General features: G+C 29.8%; 4 protein-coding genes across 4 annotated transcripts in view; all 4 read left to right on the forward strand.

Moving 5' to 3' along the window:
* Positions 1-24,733, forward strand: part of LOC125864400 (acyl-coenzyme A oxidase 4, peroxisomal-like) — a 174,404-nt gene that overhangs the window by 105,730 nt on the left and 43,941 nt on the right. The gene's annotated exons all lie outside the window — the stretch shown is intronic.
* On the forward strand, positions 3,395-9,753 carry LOC125864425 (GDSL esterase/lipase CPRD49-like). The gene is made up of 8 exons (XM_049544424.1): positions 3,395-3,541; positions 4,496-4,695; positions 6,141-6,218; positions 6,858-6,995; positions 7,574-7,649; positions 8,109-8,238; positions 8,689-9,086; positions 9,621-9,753. The coding sequence occupies exons 2-7, from the start codon at positions 4,519-4,521 to the stop codon at positions 8,822-8,824; spliced, it is 735 nt and encodes a 244-aa protein (XP_049400381.1). The 5' UTR covers positions 3,395-3,541; positions 4,496-4,518; the 3' UTR covers positions 8,825-9,086; positions 9,621-9,753.
* Positions 13,159-16,007, forward strand: LOC125864424 (GDSL esterase/lipase CPRD49-like). Its single transcript, XM_049544423.1, has 6 exons — positions 13,159-13,325; positions 13,733-13,810; positions 14,333-14,470; positions 14,569-14,645; positions 14,851-14,991; positions 15,429-16,007. The coding sequence occupies exons 1-6, from the start codon at positions 13,203-13,205 to the stop codon at positions 15,643-15,645; spliced, it is 774 nt and encodes a 257-aa protein (XP_049400380.1). The 5' UTR covers positions 13,159-13,202; the 3' UTR covers positions 15,646-16,007.
* Positions 17,896-23,610, forward strand: LOC125864413 (PHD finger protein ALFIN-LIKE 1-like). Its single transcript, XM_049544412.1, has 5 exons — positions 17,896-18,117; positions 18,203-18,235; positions 19,415-19,637; positions 22,847-22,967; positions 23,170-23,610. Exons 1-5 carry the CDS (start codon positions 18,024-18,026, stop codon positions 23,419-23,421), a joined length of 723 nt encoding a protein of 240 aa, XP_049400369.1. The 5' UTR covers positions 17,896-18,023; the 3' UTR covers positions 23,422-23,610.

Here is a 24,733-nt window from a genome sequence, read left to right on the forward strand (position 1 = left end):
CGCAAGCCTAATCAACAGTCAGAGGGGCTTAAAAGTCTCATTTTAATTGAGTTTAAGGGTCCAGATGACAAAGGGGTAAGTAGAAGAGTTCAGAATACAAACTGATACAAGTATAAGGGTCCACCAGACCATTTCGCCTTTTAACTATTTTACATTTTCTAGTAGAATAGTTTGAAATTAATCAAAATCATAATAGTAAAAAAAATAGTACTCCATTTAATTATGTCCTTAAATATTTTTTAAAAAAATATGTCATATCCCAATAATTTACTTAATATAGAGTAGAGTATACTTTCTCTATCCATTTTTAATTGTCATGATTTTTTTTAGAGACAAACTATAAGTTTGACTAACATTTTACGGTGTATTTTTTTTATCATGTTGATATGTAAAAATTACAATTTATAGTCATTTTTGTATAGTTTTTGAACATCTAAATCTTTTATTTAAGATATCAAATTAATGTAATCTAGTTTAACTTTAAAAATTAGTCAAATTAACTTTAAAAAACGCAATATGACAATTTAAAATGAACGAAAAATTTTGAAGGAAAATGATGAAATTGCGTAGTCTTAATGCACATTACTCCTTCGAAGCCTAAGCTCCCAGTTATCGGTAAATGAGCCATGAGTAGTTATTAATGATTCCTTTCTTCGTTTTAAATAAGTGGTGTTTTTAATGTCTTTTCTCTTTAAAATATTTAATCCTAGAAAATATAGAATATTTTTACTTACTTACCCACATCAAAGAAAAACTAATTAATTGTTCTTACTTATGTAAACAGGGGTATTTTTTTAAAAAATAGGATCAATTTCTTCCTGAAACTCTAAAATACCATTTATTTTGAAACTAAGAAAATGGTATTTACAAGACGCTTATGAGGCGAGTTTTAGAGCATGGATAATAAAGATGCAATGTGCGGAAGTATCGTGAGGCTTAGACGTAACTCGCAAGCCCTATCAACTTAAGCATACATTTATGTTTAGAAAAGTTTTTACTTTGAGCCACGTAGATTCGAATCTAGAATTTGAACTTTATGAATTTAAATTCATCACTCTACTATATTTATCAGATTATTAAATACAAAATCTATTACCGGTATATGATTTCTTTAACATGTATATAACTTTAAGCCAAGATATAGGGGCTTAGACGAACTCATAATTAATACATTGGGCATGTCTTTAATCGTATGCTTAGTAAATCTCTTTTAGTTAAATTAAAATTGCTAAATAAGTCCTTAAATTATACTAAAAAATAAAATTCAACTTATAAAATTTTAACAGTTACAAAATTTAAAAAGTAAAAATATTTTTTACTTCCTATTATTGATCTGTTTTCGTCTTTTCCCGAATAAGGAAGATTAATAGGAGTAATCACTGAGCAAAAAAAAAAAATCACATTATTTTTCATCACGTACTTTGATGTAATGTTTCATATCGTCTGTTCCTTTTTTGTTTGTTTATTTAATAGATAAAAGACTCAAATATGTCATTAAACTTTGAAAAAATGATTATTTATATTATTCGTTAAAAATTGGCTCATCTATATTATTGTTGTGGGTGTTTATCATTTTAATATTAAAATAAAAATATTAAGTGCATATGTTAGTGGGTATAAGTTGACAAGAGTGTGGAACTTTGGACTCTTAACTAATCCGGAGTTGCTTGAGTTGTGCACGTTATTGACTGTTGTATTCTGGAGGGGACAAGTCAAGAGATATACTGCTGAATCGGTGTAGATTATGCTGCAGTGGGCTTGAATCTCCATAAAAAGAGCGAGATATCCGCGCTTCAGCCTAAGGATTTGATCATTCATTTTTGTCATGTTATTTTCAACTGCAATATTTTGTATTTGTGGTATAATACACCAACAATTGTTGTTAAAGAAAATGCTTATTCATGTCATTTTTTAACTCCAATTTTGTAAAATTATTTTTTATACCCGAACAACTTTTGACATTTTTCAATTGAGATTTTTGGATCAAATGTGATTTTTGCTTCTTCTTCCTTAAGAACACCAAAAACACCTTAAGAACATTAACAATTTTCAAATTTTAAACTTTTTTCAATTCTTCACGAAATCACTTCAAATTTCAAGAGTAGTTTCCTTCCGAGCTAGATACCAAACTCAGTATTTTTTTAGCTCGAATTCAACCTAACTCAACAAGACCCGCATGAAATTTTTTCAAAGTTTCAAAACTTCAACATTTTTTAATGGTAGAATTTTCCCCCGCAACTTCAAATCATTTGAAATTTAGAACATAGACTCAAAAAATAGTAGAAAACAAAGATCTAATGTCAAAAATAACTACAAAAACACAAATCAAACCAAAAAATTGAAATCTTGGGACTGATTTTCATTATTTTTTTTTGGAATATTCTTAATACATGTGAATTTTTTGAACTCTACAAATAATTTTAGAGTTTTGTTATAAAAAAAAAACGAAAACGAAATTAATGATATAGTCGAAATTTGAGATAATTTCGTGAATAATTGAAGATGTTGAAAAATTCTGAACTGTTTCTGTTCTTCATGTATTCTTGAAGAGTATATTTGATCCAAAATTTCAATTAAAAAGTGTTAAAAATTGTTTGGGGTGTAAAAAATGATTTTGCAAAATTTGAGTTAAAAAAACCCATGAATGAGTCTTTTCTTAAATGGCAATGACATAGATGAACCAAGCCTTTAACGAATCACATAAATGAGTTTTTTCTAAAAATTCAATTGCATATTTGAACATTTTCCCTATTTAAAATCATTTTTTTTATAAATTTCTAGTCCATGTGTCTAATTTGAAAAATAGGATCTAAAAGAACAACTCTTAATAAGATTAGATACTCGACCCAAACTATTAAATTCTCTTTAAGGCCACAAACAACAATTATTTAAGTTTAGTTCTGACTTTTATTACTCCACGTTAAAAAAACAAACAAACAAAAAATGGTCCTACCTTTAGCCCTTCCACACAATTTTATTAATTGGGTCCATTTTATCTGTCGGGCTGGAACTAACTGGTACTTTTTTGATTAGTCCTATTCAACTTAGATGCATTTGTCGGAAGGCGTTTGGGCATAAAGCAAATTAACTCTTTTTAATAGTTTGAACTTGTAAAATATATTTGATTATAAAATTTTAAAATTAGTATCTTCAAAGATTTTAAAAATAATAAAAAAATATTTTCACTTTAAATTACTCACAAAGAGTCAAAAACAACTCCAATTTATATTAATGAACAAATAAAATTCTAATTTTCATCAACAAGGGTTGTGATAGAGTGATAAGGATTCTTTCCTCTTTAACCAAAAGTCTCGAGTTCGACCCTATCTAGATATGGAATCGAATGTAAACCTTTTTTATTATTTTGCTTTTCTTATCCATTCGTTATATATCCAAGCACCACAAGGAGACGGTAAAGGGGAAATTAAAGAGGATTCTTCTTCATCATCTTCCATAGACGAGACCTCCAATAATCTCCATGGTTTTCGGGTTTTTCGCTACTTGTATGACTGCAATTTTGCGATTCAAAGCTTCGCTTGAGGTCAATTTCTCAACCATAATCTTACTTTCGTTTATAACAGCTAAATGAAATTTAAATATAAAATGTTAACGATACCACACTATATATAGTATCCATATAATTTTCAGACATCATCATAATCATGATCAATTATACTCTGTTTTCAACTTGTCTGTCTAAATTAATATATGAAAAGTTAAAAGATATTTTTTTTTAATAATTTTGAATTTTGAATTATTATAATTTATAATATTTTTTTAATTTTCTATATCTAAACTAAATTCATATTGAATATTAATTAATTTGAGGGATAATAAATTGGGATAATTACGTTAAAAGACCATTTGGTGATCAATTCTTCTTCGTCCTTCTTCTGCTGTTGTTATTGTTGGTGTTGCAATTTCTTCGTCTTCTTCTTCTTTAAAATTCGACATAGCATAAACGTGTCGTGAACTTCTTTTCTGGAGAAGAAGTAATGACGGTATTAGGGGAATAGGCATTCGGTTAACTCAAATCTTTTCAAGCTAATTATATATCAAAAACTCGAAACATTAGTAGGATCTTATATCTAAAATTTGTGACTCTTTAGAGGTTATTTTGAGTTGATAGAGATTGAATAGTTAGAATATACTTCATGTATAGTCTGAGTATACTTCATCTATAGTCAGTGTATACTTCATATATATTAAGGTTTTTAAGTGTATCATAATTAGTGTATAACTCAGGTATAGATAAGTTATATTATATAGTCAGTATATATTTTTTATGACTTCTGACAAGCTATATTGTTTGATTGATGTATACTTTCTGTGACTTTTTGTCTAGATTACTATTTGAAAAGTTAAAAGATATTTTCTTTAATAAATTTGAATTATAAATTATTATGTGTGTATTTTTAAATATATAAAAATTTCTATATCTGAATTCATATTGAATTTTACTTGGTCTGAGGGATAAATTTTTTGTTGTTTGTAGGAATCCATCATTATAAATAAAGTATGTGGAACTGTTTAGGACATCAAAAAGGAAAATCTATTGTAAAGAGAAAAGATGGAACAAAAAATATTATAGGACCAAATCGTCCAATTTTCGTGTTATTTGGATCATCAATAGTGCAATTAAGTTACGACTTACATGGTTGGGGTGCAAGCCTCACAAACCTTTACTCTCGCAAGGTAATTTCTTGATCAACTTTCGTATAGCACATTAGTATATGTGTTAATTACTCGAAATAACGAATGATAATATTGGACGAATATATTTCATATCTCACTCTTCTTTCTCTTTCCTCATCCCTTTTTTTCTTTGTACATGTGTTTCTCAATTTCACGTATTTGGTGTATTTGTGCATATCAATTCTATCTCTAGTGTATCAGGTATTAAATATCTAATGTATTCAATATTAGTTTTATGTATCTAGTATAAAAAATGCATTGATATATTCAGTGTATCTGTGCATAGTTACAAATTTATTTCAAGAGGACAGTGATGTAGCTAGTGTATCAGAGATGTATTTGTGTATAAATACATTTATCTAGTAATCCCTCCATTCAGAGGCGGAGGCAAAATCACGCTTGAGGCTTCTTAATTTTAGGACAGAAGAGAAAAATATTGCAAAACATGTTTCCTTTAATAATAAAAAAAAAGACAAAGGTCTGAACCCACAACACTAGTATGAAAGACATTTCTACCGCCCCTTCCTTACCACAGAGTTATCAATCAATTTTGTTGGGGTTCACAAGTTTATATATTATTTTTCTAATACAAATACAGGGTCTACGGAAAAGCTAGTGGGTTCGTCCGAACCCACAAACCTCCACCTAGCTCCGCCTCTACCTCCATTTCAAAATAATTGAATTGTTGAGACATTTTTCATATTTCAGATTAACTTAATTGTCAATCTTTAGATTATTTTTAAAATATTCTTCCATTTTTACCCTTCATTTGGATTTTCTATGTGATAAGTTCAAGAAACTTTAGTTGCTTTGAATTATTTTCTATGTGATGAGTTCAAGACATTTTTGAATTATTTAGTACTGAAATTGGTTATTATGATTAATGACGATATTCTAAAGATTAATTTAACAATACTTAATAAGGGTAAAAATGAAAAACATTGTTTAATTTATGTCCTAATCTTCTTTTCTTAAAGGGTGTGAAGCACCCAACAATTCAATTATATTGAAATGAAGGGAGTATCAAACAATCCCTATATTGTTCTAACAGTCTCCTTACAATATAAATGACTTTTGTAATAGACGGTCCGACATGAATCCAAATTGATATTTGGAAGATAAACATTTCCCTCCAAAATTTCATCTCGACCATCCCCTTTCAAAATTTTTATAGTATCACTTAGTGTAAACCTAAATTTGCAATGACGAAATCATAATTCAGACAATAAATTCATTTTTTACGTTCCTTATCCATATTTTACTCATAAATTATAATAATGTGTTTTATGCTTAAATAAATATCATGACATGTTTAAAATGACAGAACTTAACTTTATCGAGATTCGGCAAAAACAACATTATAGTAAATTAAATGAAAATATTTTTTTGTAGTATAATTTAGGTGACCTTGTGTGTTATCTGAGAGACCTTCGATAACTACACAGGCCGATATTTTCTTGCGTGGATATAATGGTTGGAACTCAAGGATGGCTCTTGATGTTTACAAGCAAATTTTCCCTAAGGTAAATAATATTGCTTCATGGATATTTTATTTTCAATGATTTAAAAATTATCTTAGCTCTTGATAATTTTTTTTTAATTTTCTTTTTTGCTTAATTACTAAACACGAGAAAATAAGTAAGAAGTCAACATGTTTTTTCAGAAAACATTTTTTAGGAAAATATTTTCAATGAAAAATATTCTCCTTCATACCAAACAACACATTAAAAGTGAATATCTGCTAAACATTTTTAATATTTGTGAATTTTAAGTGATGTTGATTAAATTTTATTTTTTTTTGCTCTAATTTATTTGCGTGATAGTAAATTGTCTCATTCTTTTTTCTCGAAAACCTAATTTGAGGGAGCTCATTTAGATGTCCACAATTGAAGTATTTTTCTTCATTGATATTCGATTTTTATTACTCAAAGTAGTTACAAAATTTACACAAATATCACCGATATTTAAAGTAATAAAGCTATAACTAAAGGATATGACTCTAAAACAAAAAGACGTAGCTTAAGTGGGTCCCACAATTTTTAAAAAGGAATTTTTTTTTATTCTCCTAAAAATATCCTTGTTGAAACACACATCAACGAAATGTTTGATTCAACCTCAACTCTCTTTTATATAATAAGAGAACTTGCTTAATTCACATGTAGGATGCAAAAATTCAGCCTTCTCTTGTCATATTTTATTTTGGTGGAAATGATTCAGCAGATCCTAAATTTCCTTTAGGTGCAAATGTCCCTCTTGACGAATATGTTGAAAATATGAGGAAGATTGCGCTCCATATAAAGGTATGTACTAACCCTTGAAGTTTAATCTTTTAATCGGATATTTATATCAAATTATTTTTCTATCGAATATTTATATTAAATCATTTTATTAATATACGTAAGTATTTTATAAGTCAAGTATGCTTAGTAATTCACAATGAATTATACTTCAAGGAGAGGTGAGTATGCTTTTTTTTTTTAAACGAAACTACATATCATGCTTTATTAATTATAAGTTCAACGAAAAAGTGTTAAAATATCTTTAAATTATGTAAAATTAAATAAAAATGTTATACATTAATAGTTTTGTTAAAAAATATCCTTATCCTTAATAGTTTGGTTAAAAAATACCACTATTATTACTTAACTACGTTAAACATGTGTGCGCTTTTCCTAATAAATATAAAGTTTTTTTTCTTTTTAAACACATTCTTATTTCAATAAAATTATTATTTTTAAACAACCTTCTCTTAGTTTCTCTTCTTTTATGAAAAATCTCTTTTAATTAAAATAAAAAAAAGTTGGAATTAATTTTTGCCCCAATTGTCGTACAATTTACTTTGCTTTTTTGTACAACATTTTGATGCATACACTTGCAGTGCCTTTCGGAAAAGACTCGTCTAATTATGCTAAGCGCTCCGGCAGTGAACGAGAAACAACTTGTTGAAATTACGGGTAATTATCGAAGTATTAATAAAACCCTCGAACTCGATGCGAATTTCAGTTTTATCCATGAACTATTGACTAACTGAACTTAGATAACCATTGATCCTGTATCATGAGTGAAATACACCTTTAAATTCTCAGCAAGTTTTGGGGTGTTTTCAACACAACTTTTCTCGATTTTTTATTAAGAGTCTCATGCTTCTACAAGCGTTTGAGACCACTTATTATGTCATGTTGCAGTTTAGATAGTAGTCTTTTTAAGGTTGTCAATAGTTTGGAGACGAAACTAATAATTTGCGTCAAGTTTAGGAGTATTGAAATACTTTTCTTTTTTCGACTGTTTTAAAAAGATACTTCTTTCTATTTTTAACAAATCTTTAATTTCAACTTTAAACGTGACATATTTTTTTTTTATACATTCTACGTATGTTTAGTATTATTTAAAAGTATTAATCCTTTTTTTGATTAGGGATAATCGAGGTAGAACAAATGAGAGAGGTAAAATATACTCAGAAGCTGGTATTAAATTAGGCCAACAATTAGGCGTGCCGGTTATCGATCTTTGGTCAGCCCTTTACGAACGCTCTAATGTCTTCTGGTAATTCAAATTTAATATTACTTCTACTCTTTCATTTTAGTGTTATTCTTATAAACGTTGTATAGTATATATATAATTCATGTATAATATCTGTATAATTAATATGTATTTCGGCTGGAAAAAAATACATTTTGAAAACTTGGTCAAACGGCTGATAACATGTGATGATCGGGCTGAGGGCTACCCCTCTTCCCGTCACTCTGCTTTTCCTAATACGAACCTTGAGTTATCAATTTTTTTTTTAACTTGGCCTGATCGGATCACCCTATAAGATTGCTTCAAAATGTGAAGCTCGTGTTATTTACCCTTTCACCTATTATTAAATTATATGTATTTATTAAGAGGAGTACATGTAATTACCAAATAAGTGACGTGATTGTAGGTATACGTTTTTTTGTACTACAAAGAATTTGTGAATAAATGGTGGGGGTTTGAATTTTGTTTGTGTAGGGATGGAATGCATTTAGCAAAAGAAGGAAGTGAGATTGTGTTCAATAAAATCAAGGATGTAATATCAAAGGCAGAGTGGGAGCCAAGCCTAGATTGGAACAAAATGCCTAATGAGTTTGCCAATATATATGGGTGAAGGAGAGGATAAAAAGGGGCATTTCAGTGCACTAAAACTTCTGCTATATAAAGGGTCCAGAGAAGAGTCCGATCACAAGAACCTATTATATGTAGTCTTACTTTGCATAAATAATAAAACGGAAACTTACATAAATACACTATATTGAGAAAATATTTATCATTTATAGCAATAACATTTTTTTAAGACTTAAGTACTAGTCAATTTCCCATTTTCATGTTTAGTGTGCAAAAGATCAATACCATTAAATGTTCCTAGGAAGGTTTTGTTATCTCCTGTATTCAGATTAGCAATCCAGAAATAATAAAAGATGAAAAGAAAAACCCTAAGAACTATCCGAGTCCACAGAACCCACTGTGTGTCCTTAAGAAATTTAATCCCCTCAAGTACCCGAGGTTGCAGATTAATTCCTCCCAAGATAAAACGGATTAACCATTAAAGAAGTAGCGGTACCTCAAACTTCGATAATTTCAACGAACTCAAAATGACAGCAACGAATCACACACACAGACACGATCGATCGATTTTGTTTTGTAAGAAATGTATGCAAAAGAAGGGAAGAATTCGATACAGAAAAATGAGAGAAAACCTCTCTATTTATAGCCAACAAAGGGTAAAGGTCACAACTCTTTGGAAAGAAGACAACCTTTCAGAAAGGTCACAATACTTTGGAAAAGGCATAACCTTTCAAACGGTCACAATCCTTTAGAAAGGACACAACCTTTCATAAAGTTCACAACCCTTCGGCATAGTCACAACCCTTCATTTCCTGTTCACACCTTTAAAACCCAACAAGTTTTGCCTTATATTGGGAAGGGTTTGCTTTCTTGTACAATGTTTTTGAGTGTGCCATATAATATAGTGTATTATGTGAGTTTATAAATATTCAAATGAAATAATGATTGTAATCAAACTTAAAAACAAACAATTATCAAAGTAATATTACGATTAATAGTATTTTGTTTTGATTTTCTTCATTTTAGTTATTTTTTTTTATATTGCTTTTAATTATTTTTTTCTTGAGTTGAGGGTGTATCGAAAACAACCTCCTCTACCTCTGGAGCAGTACCGCAGTGGTGAGGTCTACATACATTCTACCTTACTCACATCCACTTTATAAAATTACATTAAATATATTGTTATTGTTCGTTAAAAATGGGGTTTAATTCATTTTGTGGTTAGGTACATATTGTTTTGTTTAATGTTAAGTTTTATAAAGAGAAACTATTTTATATATAAGAGATCTGAACATAAATGATCTTTGACTTTTTAGAAGAGAAATAAATACATAAATTCAAACTATAAATGTTTACGTTGAATTTTCTCTCATATGTTAGTTGGGAAAAGAGACTATCATTATGACTAATTAATTGAAGTATATGTCCAGCATAATTTTTATGCGTAGAAAAACTCTTTTCGAAAGATCTTCAATTCAAATAAGCTTGAAATGATTATTCATTATATATTTTTTCTTATAAAAGTTATTAAACTAATTTGTATAAATTTAAAATGACTAAATTTATGGCTAGTTATATTTTACTAATAAAATAAGTGTGACTAGAAAATATTCCCTTCTCAAGTTTAAATGAGATTAGACCCGTCCCTTTCTTATTTTTTCTTTTTCTACCCCAATGTAATTTTTCAAAAAACCTTGAGAAAAATATTTAAATTATAATTTTATATCACATATTCAAACGTACCATTATATATATTAGAACAAGCTTGAGATATTGATGCAATTATCTGTTCTTAATTCTTATCCATCCATCATATGTAACAATAATTTATCCAGTTCTCATTTTCCATATGTTATATTTTTTTGGTTTAGAAAACTACAATCTTCTCAAAAAGCACTCCTCCTCAATCCTCATGATGCCATAATACAATAAATGGGCACATGGCAAGGTGTATTAAGTAATGACCAACATTTTTAATTTTAAACAGTGTATTAAGTAATGACCAACATATTTAATTTTAAACTTCTAGAGATTGATGTGGAGATTGACTAAAATTTAATCTTTAGTATATAATAATAATAATAATAATAATATATAATAAGTTGGTAACCAAATGTGAACTAATACCAAAAACATGACGATGCACAACATATTATTTTATTGGTATGAATATATGGAGGAAGAAATTAATTAATCTCGTCTCTTGTAGGGATGGAGCTAGATGCTTCTGGGATTTTAAATCGCGATTTTAATTTTTTAAAATATAAAATTTGATTATAAGTTTATATCATGTACTCATATTTGGAATGAAGAAATTGTTTGTATTGTATGGATTATAATGATTATATTAAAGGATAATTAGCTAGTTGTAACTATTGTTGAATAGTGGGTCTTTGTAAAATTATGTTTATTTGAAAGTTTGTAATCGCAAATATTTATTCATACAAGGAATTTGGACATCTGAGATTTATCAATTTGGCACCTTATAGTTATCAGATACTCCCTCCGTTCCATTTTATATGTCAACTTTATACTTTGCACTTGCATTAGAAATGATGTAACTTTACCTCTACCCTTATTTAATTTTTTTGGAACTCAAGTTTTCAATCAATGAATATGAATTAATTTATTTTGATTAATTAATTTAACCAATGAACATGAATCATTTACTTAATTTTTCTAAGTTGGTCAAATGTATGTTTTCAATGCTAATAACTCACAAGGGTAAAAAAGGAACAATATGCTAATTTATGCATTGATTTTATGAAATGATAAGTATTATGAGCCAACTATTTATAGACAGAAATAACATATAAAATGAGACGGAGGGAGTATTTTGTTTATGAACTATGATTTGCTCATTTAAATCTTATAATTTAAAATTAAAATATATCAAAATATTTTTTAATCTTGTAATTTTAAACACTCGTGTGGAAAATTAGAATTAAAAATTATAAAAAAATATATATATTTTTAAAACATAAAAAAAAAAAAAAAAAAGTTACTAATAAGAGTAATATTTTTTTTCAAAAGCACTCCTCCTCATGGTGTCATATAATAATCAAAAATGGGCACATGGCCAACTGTATTAATTAATTAACAGCATATTAAATTCAAACTTCTTGAGATTGCTGTTAAGACTGACAAAATTATTAATAAGTAAAAAATAGAATATTTTGAATATAACTATGGGTCTAATATTTATTTGTGATGTTATCTTTTAAGTCGTGTCTTCAGTCAAATAAATTTCAATTTATTTAAAATAAGTCACATTAATATAATTGTATGGTAAATCATCTAATTAAGTGTAAAGTGAGATTCAAATAAGTCTATTTTTTATCGTAAATTTTTTATAAATTTTTAAATATTTTAAATTTTCAATTATTGTGACTTATAATACTTTTTACGTAGTTTACAAATGTATAAATTTCATTTAAAATTTTTTGAGGATTCTTGAGCAAATTCTTGGTCAAACATAAACTCTTTGACTCTCGAAAAATGAAATGTGCACATAAATTGGGACGGATGGAGTATTAACATTGTAAATAGCTAAAATTTAATTCAAAAGAAATGTTATATATATATGTGTGTGTGTGATAGTAAATCATTGTTGGTAATAAATTATTGGAAAAAACCTTTTGGCCAGAAATTTGGCCAGAAAATTGAAAAAAATATGTTATCTTACCTTTTTAAACATTTTTACCCTTTTAACTTTAATACATTTTAATTAAAAAATGGAAAACAAATCAGTTTAACTTTAAATAAAAAGAATACTATATACTTTTTTAATTTTCTGGCCAATTTTTCTGACCATTTAGCATTACCATTTATCTAAAATAAGTTATTATGTATTTGTATGATAGTAAATTATCACATTAAGTGCAAATTGAATACCTAGAAATATTAATAACATTGAAATTTTAAGTGGTGTTGATTCTTATAATAATTTAAGTTATGTATATAAATTTATTTGTATAATTGTAAATCATCTCATTTAGTATAATATAAATATCTCCAAAAATTATTACAACAACAACGATGATGAATTCGGTAATCCCAGAAGTCTGAGGAGGATATAATATACACAAACTTTACCACTATCTCTTTGAGATAACCTACAAATATTATTAATATTGCAAAATTTAAGTAGAGTGTTAACTAAAACAATTTTAAATATTTATGGAGAATAAATTATATATAAATATTTGTGTCGTAGTAAATCATTTCTAGTGTGGAGCCAAAAACACTAAGATGCACAATATAATATTTTATTGGTATGCATATATGGAGTAAGAAATTAATAAATCTCCTCTTTTGTAGGCATTATTATCCATTATAAATACAAGTGTTATGCAAATGTTTGTAGCATCAAAAACACAAAAATTGTTACTTATAAGAAAAAAAAACACACACAAAACAAAATGAGTGAGCCAAAGGTAGGACCAAATCGTCCATTGTTCGTTCTATTTGGTTCATCAATTGTGCAGCAAAGTTATCCTTTGGATGGCTGGGGTGCTTCCCTCACAGGACTCTATGCTCGTAAGGTATTATTATCGTGTGAAAAATAAATTTAAAATTTAAATTTTATAAATCTTCTTCTCTAACATTTTACCTTTATTTCAAAGTTGAAACAATTATGAAACTATTACAAGTTGAATACTTACTCCAAAGGATCATTTGGCAGTGTGTATTAAATAAAATAATGCTTGTATTAATTTTAGCGTAATGTTTGATTGCAAATTTAAGTAATTCTTGCACAATAAATATCAATATTACTTATACATTTTATCTAGTACTATTCAAAAATTAACATCATCCATTGACTTGTAAATAAAATACCAGTTGAGATGATATTTATGACTGCTTACAAATTGAATAAAAGAAATTAATCTTTTTAGAGCTTGCTATTACTCTGATATGCCATAAGATTGATAAATATAGTATATTATAGGCCGATTTATTTGTTCGTGGATATAATGGTTGGACCTCAAGAAATGCTCTTCAAGTTTTGAACGAAGTCTTTCCACAGGTACTTTACTTAATTTTGGAATATTGCATGTATGTTTCATTGTTTTTCTATTGAAAAATATGTCGTTATTCTCGTAGAGTTTTGATTTAATCAGTGAGAAAAGAAGAAATATTCATTGACTATTCTCAATATTTTAAAGGAAATTTATTTTTCACCATAAATTTTTACAGTGAACTGGTTATTCGATAAATTAAATGAGACGGAAAAGCATGTCTTATAATACACATTTCTCATTAATTTGTGGCGAATAAATCTTTATTTCTAATCTTCCTTTACTAAAGGGGGTTCTCAATTATGAAGATCTAATCCGAGATCTCTGATTCAAATGTGGATTTATATACATCATGCATCCGACTACATCCCTCGGTGACAGATAAAAATTAAAACAAGTATTTTCATTAGAACTAAACAAATAGTTTAGACTTTATTTGTTAGTCGATTTATAATTTATAATGATATTTGCTTTTCTTCAACTTTTATTTTATTTTATGTGAAATTCTAATTTGGTTTATTCACATGCAGAAAGATAAAATTCAGCCTTCTCTAGTTATACTTTATTTTGGTGGAAATGATTCAGCAGATCCTGATATTCCTAATAGCCCTAATGTCCCTATTGATGAATATGTTGAAAATATGAGAAAAATTATACTTCATATCAAGGTAAAAAAAATACAACATTTTAAGTTTAAATCATTATTTGTAAGCTAGTTAATGTGATTTCAACTTAATTATTATTTTTTTCTAACAAAAATTTGTAGGGACTTTCACAAACCACTCGTGTAATTATGCTAACCGCTCCTGCGGTGAACGAGAAACAAATTATTGAATATTATGGGTAATTAACCTCGTTATTTTTTTCATTCATTTTTATTTGTTTATTATTTCAAAAATAGATTTTTACTTTTACTCGTCACTTTTAACATATCAAGAAAAGACAATTATTTTAAATAGGTCAACAACCTGCTTATTTATTAACTCAATCTATTTTGACATGGTGAGTTTTTAACTCAACCCGCTCATTTGACGCTCGTTATTTTCAGGAGTAATCTAGGTAGAACAAATGAGAGATATCGCATATACTCAGAAGCTGGTATCAAATTGGCCCAAGAATTAGGGTTGAAGTATATTGATTTTTGGTCAGCCCTCCAGGAACCTTCTGATTGGTTGGATACAGTCTTCTGGTAATGAAAATTCTGTTATACATTCTTTCTGCGTGGCAAAATAAGTGTCACTTTAGTGAAGTTACTAGGAAGTTTAAAAGTACAGAACTAAGGTGTTTGACCAGACTTTTATAAGAATATATAAGTGATTTTGAATAGTAGCAGAAATTGTGTTTTAGAAGTTGGAAATATAGAATACTTTTGGAACCTTGATCAAGCCCAAACCAGCAAAAGTTTTTCGCGAATTGATTAGTCAAATATAAATTGCTAGTCTTTGAAAAAGAATTCAAAAAATACTTTTCAAAATAAACAGATTTTGAAAGCTTGATCAAACGGCCTATAGGCTATAACATACTATCACATGTGTTACCTAAAATACTTACTTTTAACAATCAATTTACAATAATTTTTATGAATAAATGGTGGAGTTTTTGATTTTTGATTTTTTTTTTGTGTAGGGATGGAATGCATTTAACAAAAGAAGGAAGTGCTATTGTATTTCATAAAATCACAAAGGTAATCAAAGAGGCAGAGTGGGAGCCAACCCTAGATTGGGAGAAAATGCCTGATGAGTTTGATGGGAATCAGCCTCATGGTTTGTACCTTGAGAAGATGATGGAGGGCATTAATAGAATGATAGGGATTCCTGATTCACGTCAAGTTAAATCAGAGTAGCTTATTTACGTTACATCTTTTTAGGAGTAACTGTTTCAAAATTCTGCTAATACAGGATAGTTTATGCACCAAACTATCCAATAAAATAAAAATATGCAAGAATAATTAGAGTAAGTATTACTCAATTTCCCATTTTAATTAAGTATTAGTCAATTTCCCATTTTAATTTTCTTTTTGATGTGTCCAAATAAACTCTTTTGCAAAAGAGTACCAATAAATGTTCCTAGGAAGGTTTTGCCATTTTCTAGGAATTAGGGTTTAATTTGCTTTGTTGTAGAATGTTTCTATGTGTGCTATATATGTAACAATGTATTATGGAAAGTTAATAATATTTGAATGGAATAGTGATTATGATATTGGTCCATCGTTCATTGAAAATAGTGTTCCAATTCATTTTGTGGTTCATTACATATATTTTTTATTTATTTAGTGACAAATTTTTCAAAGATTTTATTTTATTTTATACAAAAGAGAAGATCTACGAGTTTTTTTTTTTCTTCAAAAATTCAAATAGTAAATGGTCATGTTGAATCATTTTCTCCGCATGTTAGAAAGAGAAGTGAGACTATCATTGATAAAAATTGACAGCCAAAAACACACCTAAATTATTCATTTTTTTAGTTTCATATTTAAATTACCACTTATTAAAGAAACACACCTCAGTGGTGTGTGTAATGCACTCTCTTTTATTAGAAAAAACCTTGACACATGAAATTTCACATGGATAAAATATTTCATCTTGACAAAAATTAAATAATAAACTTTTAATATCAATTCAAAATTAAAGATTAAAGTATTACTATCCCCAGAAAAGATAATTTTATTAAAAATAAAATTTTAATTATTTTTCTTACCCCACTCCACCACTCCTCCCCCCTCCCCCCAAAAATTGATATTATTTTCAAAAAAAACAAAATTTCTGCACTACCCTATTTAACTCTCTGCTCCTAATTTATTTATTTTATTTATGTTTTTCTCGTTCATGTGGAGTGTGATTGACAATTTTTTTTAAATAAAAGAAAGAGTGTATTACACACGCCATGATGAGAGTGTTATTAAAGAGAGAAGTGTGTTTCTCAAACTAATAAGTGATAATTTAGGTATGAGACTCACACTATCAATAGTTTAGGTATGAAACTAAAAAAAAATAGTTTAAGTGTGTTTTTGATACTTATTTCATAAAAATCAACTACTTTCTTTGATGAAAGTATAATTCAAAAACAAATGACAACTAAATGATATATATGAGCTATTTCTTGAAATGATTATTCAACAACTATATACCTCATACAATTTTGAAAGTGAAATTTGAAAATGGTGGTGTGTATACCGATCTTATTTAGATTTCTATTTTAGGAAGATAGTACATTCGATTCAAGTAAGCATGAAATAATTGATGAAAAATCCTTTACTACATATTTTGTTCAATAATATTTTTTCTCATAATTTAACTTAGTGGATCTCAAAGAATGCAATATCATAATAAAAATGTAACTCCTAAGATATTAATTAGATTAAGATAAATTTTTTTTTGAAGATTAGCTAAATTCGTTTGTCTATACTTCAAGTCTAAGCAAGAAAATAGAATATGTAATTTTGATGGGGGTATAGGGAGCACTATCCCTCCAATGGACCCTATTCATCGCGAATTCGAATAAGTCTAATTTATGAGTGTCAGACAAATGAAAAATAAAAATAAAAAGAATAATAAAGGAGCATATAAGTAATATTGGTGTTTTGCTTTGAATATATGAATAATTGAATATAAATTTCACAAAAGACGTAACAAGAAATGAGAAATTAACATTATAGAATATAAGAAAAAATCTTTAAAGAAAGAAAACATAAACATACACAAAATGGCTTCTACACAAAGTTCATAAATGAGATTTGAAGAATAATACCTTCTTTTATAAAAAGACTTTAAAATAAAAAAGGAATCGAAAGACTAACAAGGTGTTTGAATTGACTTAATAGTTGATCAGTCTATTTTTAAATTAATTTTTGACTTTTCGTATTTGACAAAATTAAAAATAGCTTAAAAATAAGTTTAACATGACTTTTAAAAAAGTTAAAAATCAAAAGTAGGTCCGTCTTTCTTACTTTATATTTTTTTTAAGTCAATCCAAATAGGCTCCTAAAAAGAAAAAGAAGGATAAATATAATTTTTTAATTAATTTTTAACTTTTAAATATTAAAATATTAAAATAATATATATATCAATTTTGTTTTCGGACCAAAATAGTCCTTTTCACCACACGCCCTCAATTCAATGTTGTTCTTCTTTTCTAGTTCAATAGGTTTATAAAAATTGAGATCAATTTTCCTCTTTTGTTGTTAGCGATAATTTCAGTTTGATTTTATTTATTTGGAGGAATATGGCTTCAATTTCTTCTAGTCCGAGGACTGTAGAAGAGATCTTCAAAGATTACAGTGCTCGCCGTGCTGGGATACTTCGTGCTTTAACTAATGGTAACTTCTTCATATATATGCATGTTTTTGCCTGTAATTTTTTTGTTTTTTTTAATGGATGTGAAATTGTTTTGTGTTTTTTCAGATGTGGAAGAGTTTTCTAATATGTGTGATCCAGGTAATTTTCAATTCTATTGATTTTGTGTTGCTTTATAGATCGAATTTAAATTTGTGGCTTGGGATTGCAGTAAAAAGAACTGATTTGCTAAGTCAATGAGAAAATTAGTTATGTTAGTTTTTACTGTTCAGTTTTGCAGTTGGAAATATTTGAGGTTTAGTAGTAATTGAGGTCGAGAATTAGGGCAGAAGTAGGGAATGACAAATTAGGGCTTGCAAAATATGTACTAATTTTTTTGTTTGATATGGTTTGTATAGCTATAAAAAAGAAGTTTTTTTTTTTAAAAAAAATTCAGTGATGTTTGTTAAATAAACAAAGAAATTAAAGTTTACTAATAGTTAGGTATGTGTGGAAGGTTGGCTATTGTGGGTATAAAGTGAGGTAAAGGTAAACCAAGAAAGTTTGGGTGAGGTGATTAGATAAGACATGATGACATGATCCTAGGGAGGAAGATATGTAAGTCGAGGATTAGTGTTGAAGGTTAGTAGGTAGTCAAGCGTTGTCTAGTTCCCATATCAATATATGTTCTTTCTTTGGTTTAGTTATCATTTTATTTGTTGTTGCTACTTGTTCCCTTCTTATTTGTTTTAAGCATGACTTCTTCGCTATTGTATTTGCTTTACATACTTGATTTTTGATATGCTTACTTTAGTCGAGGGCTTACCGGGAACAACCTCTCTACCTTCACGAGGCTGCGTACACATCACCCTCTCCAGAGATGTCGTTGTTGTTGTTGTACTCACAGTTATGTAGGTAGGGTTATGACTCATTTTGACCCAACCATCTCTACCCAACTTATTCTTGGGCAGGTCGGGTAGTGACCCATTTATTGATTTAGACCTTTTTACCCCAAAGTTCTGCCAAACCACCATTTTATACCTCTACTGCTGGTCAATGATCTTCAGATTTTCTCAGGAATTGTCTGCATTAATTTACTAGGGATGAAGTAGTGCTTAAAGAACAAATTTCTCTTAAAAAGATGCCATCTTTTTGACAAGTATTTGTTGCAACTCTTTTTAACAAGAGAAGTTGATCTTTGTGGAGTATCTTTTACTGAACCTGCTGTGACTTCTTCAGTTTTCTCTAAATCTTTTTCCTTTTAAAAGTATGCTGTGGTTCTAAGTTTGTCTCGCGGCAACTTTTCTCTCTGTTTTAAACTCATTGACATCTCTTTTATAGAAAAGGAAAATTTGTGTCTGTATGGACATCCAAATGAAACATGGGAAGTCAACCTTCCAGCTGACGAAGTTCCACCTGAACTCCCAGAGCCAGCTCTTGGGATAAATTTTGCAAGGGATGGGATGAATCGCATAGATTGGCTTTCATTGGTTGCTGTGCACAGTGATTGTTGGTTGCTTGCTGTGGCCTATTTTTTTGGAGCTCGTCTTAACAGAAATGAAAGGTACTCTTTTATTTTTACAAAATTGGGATAAATTAATATAATCAGATGTGAAAAGAACTCTAAAAATGTAGGTTCTTTTTCCACCATTTTCCAGTGTAGTTGTGCATATACCTCAAAAATTCCTACTCTCTGATATATCTTACTGATGGCACATGATATTATTTGTCGGAGCTTTTAAAATAGTTAATATATAATTTATTTATTTTATGACAAGGAAAACCCACAGCCGCTACTCTTTGTGTGCGGACAGGGTAAAACCTCCGCTCCTATGCAATAGCTCGCAAACCACACTAGGCAAGCCCGGTGTGACGAGCTCGACCCATAAGGCAAACCCCTTGCTTTTGCTGGCAAGGGGTTTCGAACTTGAGACCTCCAAAATGCAAGTCCCAATCCCAAACCACTGGGCCACCCCTTCGGGGTAGTTAATTGATAATTATATATTGTTATGGTTATAACTCCCCTTCACATACTATTCTTGCTATTCTTTTGGTGTCTTACATGGAAAGTAGACAATTGTTCGATCTTGATGTTGCTGATGGGATAAAATTGAATATTTTAGTGGTTGAGGAAGTTATTAGCAGGAAAGTGTCACAAGTTGCCATTATAAACATGGATGACAGACTAGCCCGATTTCTTTTGGTTATCTTGTTTCCTATTTTTCTTCTATTATACTATATTTAAAGGGAAATTGGTATTGTAATGTTGATGATTTTCTCTTTTGCTTAGAATTCATAAGAAAGTCTCCTTACATGACATTCATTCCTTTTGTCCTGCCATTGTTCTAGACTTCATGGGAAATCGTAACTGCAACTTGGTGCAAGGAATCTATATCATCTTATATAATAGGCATTATTGAAAATGATTGACCTTTATGCTTGTAACTGATGTTCTTAGTACTCCCTCTGTCTCAATTCAAGTGTTACTTTCCTTTTTTGGCCTGTCCAAAAAGAGTGTCTCTTTTTATATTTAGGAAGGTTTTCAATTCCAACATTCAACATAGCAAGTTTATGACCACAGGATTAAAAGGACTAGACACATCTTTAATTTAAGACCACAAGATTCAAAAGTATTCCTTTATTTCTTATATTTCGTGCCCAGTCAAACTAAGACACTTAAATTGGGACGGAGAGAGTATGCCTTTGAAACAAGGACTGAGAGTTATGTTTAACATCAACTTCATACATGTAAGAGAACTAATATGACACGGTTTTCATTAATCCGTACATTCTGGAGCACTGTCTAAATTCTTCCTATGTTATGGGTTCATGTTGCATGGGCGTCATTACATATCTGTTGGCGCATAAACTGGGTTTTCTATGAGTAAACTCTGTTGAAAAAGGAACATCTATTCCCTTTTTTAAGTGTAGATGGAAATGTTGAAGTGCAAAAATTTGAGAAATCATTAAGTTGCAAGAGTGCTCTGTCAGATTATTGTTCTTTCTAAATGTGTTCGCTTGGAGATATTTCTTATTGGGTGGAATGGATTCTTTCAATTGATCGTGTATATTGTCTTGTTTTCCCAACAGTGGTTCGCAACAGTTTGCTAGAAGATTGTACTTCACTAAGACTACCCCTCAACAATTAGGATTTAGGATTACATGAATCTCTTGCTTGTACCGCTTCCAAGACTTAGGTTTACTTTTATCTATAACTCTCGTTCTTTTGCATGAACACAAAGTTGGCAAAACATTTTCTTGATCTTTAATGAACATAACATTTTTTTATATCCCTCACACCGTCTATGAAAATAAATCAGATTGTTCATTGATTCTAGTTGTGATTAGAGTTGTTAAAAGTCATTATAACTATCATATCTAGGTTTTCATGAATTATCTACCCTCAAGGAGACTAATCCCTGTTATGGAGATGGTGTCTGCTACAACTTCTAATTTTAATTTGCTATGTGTACTCACCAACAACTTGCTCTTTCATTTATGAAACACTGATAGTTGCATCTTGTTACAGAGTGGATGTTGTGGATATCACGAATTAGAGTAGAAGGTTAGCAGGCGTAGGTTGTTGTCTTGCCTTGCTTTTGTTATCTATCATCATATGTTGTGTATTGTGTTTTGATTATCACACTATTTTGCTGCTGGTATAGTTTCTTTCCTGTAGGTACTGCACTGCTTTTCGTATTAACTGTTATACTTTCTATGTTGTTTTCCTCCTCTTTTACTTGGATTTGGTACACTTGAGCCGAGGGTCTTTCGGAAACAGTCTACCTCCATGAGGTAGTGATAAGGTTTGCGTACACTCTACCCTCCCTAGACCCCACTTAGTGGGATTTCACTGGATATGTTGTTGTTGTTGTTATGTTTCAATCGAAACATTGTTTACCGTCTTCACGAAGAAAATTTTAAATTGCTCTATCCTTGTTGTGCTTTAGTATTTATCCACCTTTTTGATGCGGCTTGGCTAGTTTGGCTCTTTATGTATGTGCTAATTAAATATTCCAAATTTTCAATTGGTTGTGGTGGATGTCTGGAGACTTGGAGTAGGAAAGTGAATCAACATATAGTCTCACTCTGTTGTCCATGTGGATCCATAAACAAGTGATTTGACAGTGTTCATTTCTGCTCCTGGTTAAACTTCATTAGACATGTGTTGATCTCCACTTTATGGTGTAATTTTTCTGCAAAATTTATATATATTCTTACTCCCCCCCCCCCCCCTCCCCCAGTTTGCACTTGTACAATCTTCCTCAATCGATAGCACAATTTTCTTTGTGAGTGACTACTTTCTTGTCTATCAAATTTTTCTTACTTTTTATTTGTATCCAATGAGTCTGTTTAGATTAAATTTAGTACTATCTTTCATTTTATGTGAATTCTTTCCAAAAAGAATGACACTTTTCTTTACTTGCAAGCAATTTAACTTTAAACTAATTATTACTCTTGATGGCATGCTTTTATAGCCACAGAAATGTTGTGGTATGTTTAAAACCACATGTTCTAAAAATCTTGTTCTTTTCTAAAGTTCCATGTCCTGTTGAACAATGTCAAATAAAATGAAGCGGATGTAGTAGTAATCAAGTGAATTTCTACTAGCTAGATAAAAAGGGAAGGGGGTGCATTTGATTGGTCTGCATACAGTCTACCCTCCCCAGGCCCCACTTTGGGATTTCAGTGGGTTTGTTTGTTTGTTGTTGTTGTATAAAGAAAAAATACGGAAGAGATTATCCTAACTTTCCTCTGTTGGTTCCTGCTCAGGAAGCGTCTGCACAGCTTGATCAATGATTTGCCCACTGTTTTTGAAGTCATAGCAGAAAGAAAGCCCATACAAGACAAGCCTAGTGCAGATAATGGGAGCAAATCCCGTGGTAGTATACAGGTATGAAAAAACATCCTTCAACAATATCTTCTCGTTGTTGTTCCTGAGTTGGTAGGTTCCATTTGATATCATCAGGTTGTTGATGCTTGGTAATTAAGTCCATTGTGCTTCGATCTAATGGAGATTCAGATTTTCTGTGTGTCCTGATCTAGTATTATCTTTTTTCTTCGGATACGAAATAACTGCTCTCACATTTCTGCAGAGGACAAGTGAAGTTCAGGCTAAAAGCACTGCAAAGCTGGCAGATGAAAGTTGCGACGAGGATGAAGAAGAACATGGTGAAACACTATGCGGATGTTGTGATGGGAATTACAATGCTGATGAATTTTGGATTGGTTGTGATATCTGCGAGAGATGGTTCCATGGTAAGTGCGTGAAGATAACACCTGCTAAAGCTGAGGGTATAAAGCAGTATAAATGCCCTGCATGTAACTTGAAGCGGCACAGACCATAGTTGCCTCATGAATTAGAGAGAGGGGTCATATGCTTTGGCAACTAACAAAATAGATAGTACAGCATTATGTAATGGGAATCCTAATGGTAACGGCTTCGCCATGACCCTTGGGAAGGAACGAAATTTGGCTTCTTCCCTTAATCCATTTTCGGATATATATAGGAAGTTTGTTAAATTTTTTGTGATCTATTTTTATGGTTTGAGTTGGTTAATAGGAAGTTATACTATAGCCTTGTTAGCTTGTTGATTGCCATTGATTTTAAATTTCTTCACCAAAATGGTGTAAACTGTAAAGTAGAAAGCAAAACATCAAGTTCAGGAAGTTTGACAACCCTTTTAGCTTGGCTTAGTTTGTTTCTAAAATTGCCTATTATTTTCCCAAAGAGCTTCTCATATATTCACTTTATAAGTTAACAGGTTTTGTTTAGGATGATTTGTCAGGTGTTCGTAGTATTTTGCCATGACTGTCTTCTTCTACGTTGTTTCTCTCTATTTTACTTTGGACTTTTTTTTCCCCATGAGCCGAGAGTAATGAAAACAACCTCTCTACTTCTAAGGCAGTAGTAAGGTCTGTGTACATTCACATTCTACCCTCCCCTGATCCTATTTTGAGGGATTATATACATTCGGATGTGTTGTATCTTTTTGTGTATAAAGTTCGCGTAGACAAGATAGTAATGCCAAGTTAATGCTTGGCTATGCCAACTTCAGACATACGAGTTTGAAGTTGGTCAAACATTACCCCGCAAATTTCAACTTTAGTCTCATAGATCTGAATTTGATTCGAAAATATATTTAATGTATGAATTTGATTCGAAAATGTCTTAAACATTAAATGCTTTGTAATTTTAGGTCATTCTTTAAATAAATCCGGCAAATGTACCATCCTTTATTTAATACATCAATTAAGAGATGTAGGCCATAAAAAGTTCAACTAAATGCAACAATTTAACATATAGCCAACCACATGGGGATATAATAGGTGTACTGGATTAATATTATTTGCCAACTGCCACTCTGTTTGCCATTTGCTAAGGCTAAATTTTAGTTAGGCAAAGGGAAGAGGCTATTTGGGAGGCCGAGCATGATATGCGGATCAGATATCTTTACTTTTCGATTGTTTGAATACTTTTTTTTATTTAACATTCGAGGACAAAAGTTTTTTTAGTGTGACATTACTCTCTTCGTTTCACATTAGTTGTTAGTTGATCATTTTTCTTTTTCATACGCATTTTTTTTTCTTGATTTAGTAAGGTGAACAATTAATATGAGTCATGAGACAACTATTTTTAGTAAGATAATTAACTAATAT

Source organism: Solanum stenotomum, chromosome 5 (genome assembly GCF_019186545.1).
Source record: "Solanum stenotomum isolate F172 chromosome 5, ASM1918654v1, whole genome shotgun sequence".
In the NCBI taxonomy this organism is placed as follows: domain Eukaryota; kingdom Viridiplantae; phylum Streptophyta; class Magnoliopsida; order Solanales; family Solanaceae; genus Solanum; species Solanum stenotomum.

Bases quoted from the DNA above. Each gene is read 5' to 3' on its own strand.
- LOC125864425 (XM_049544424.1), top strand. From the start codon at position 4,519: ATGTGGAACTGTTTAGGACATCAAAAAGGAAAATCTATTGTAAAGAGA. The intron at 6,219-6,857 runs GTAAATAATATT...ATTCACATGTAG, and splicing joins ACAAGCAAATTTTCCCTAAG to GATGCAAAAATTCAGCCTTC. The intron at 8,239-8,688 runs GTAATTCAAATT...TTGTTTGTGTAG, and splicing joins GAACGCTCTAATGTCTTCTG to GGATGGAATGCATTTAGCAA.
- LOC125864424 (XM_049544423.1), top strand. From the start codon at position 13,203: ATGAGTGAGCCAAAGGTAGGACCAAATCGTCCATTGTTCGTTCTATTT. The intron at 13,811-14,332 runs GTACTTTACTTA...ATTCACATGCAG, and splicing joins TGAACGAAGTCTTTCCACAG to AAAGATAAAATTCAGCCTTC. The intron at 14,992-15,428 runs GTAATGAAAATT...TTTTTTGTGTAG, and splicing joins TGGTTGGATACAGTCTTCTG to GGATGGAATGCATTTAACAA.
- LOC125864413 (XM_049544412.1), top strand. From the start codon at position 18,024: ATGGCTTCAATTTCTTCTAGTCCGAGGACTGTAGAAGAGATCTTCAAA. The intron at 18,118-18,202 runs GTAACTTCTTCA...GTGTTTTTTCAG, and splicing joins ACTTCGTGCTTTAACTAATG to ATGTGGAAGAGTTTTCTAAT. The intron at 22,968-23,169 runs GTATGAAAAAAC...ACATTTCTGCAG, and splicing joins AATCCCGTGGTAGTATACAG to AGGACAAGTGAAGTTCAGGC.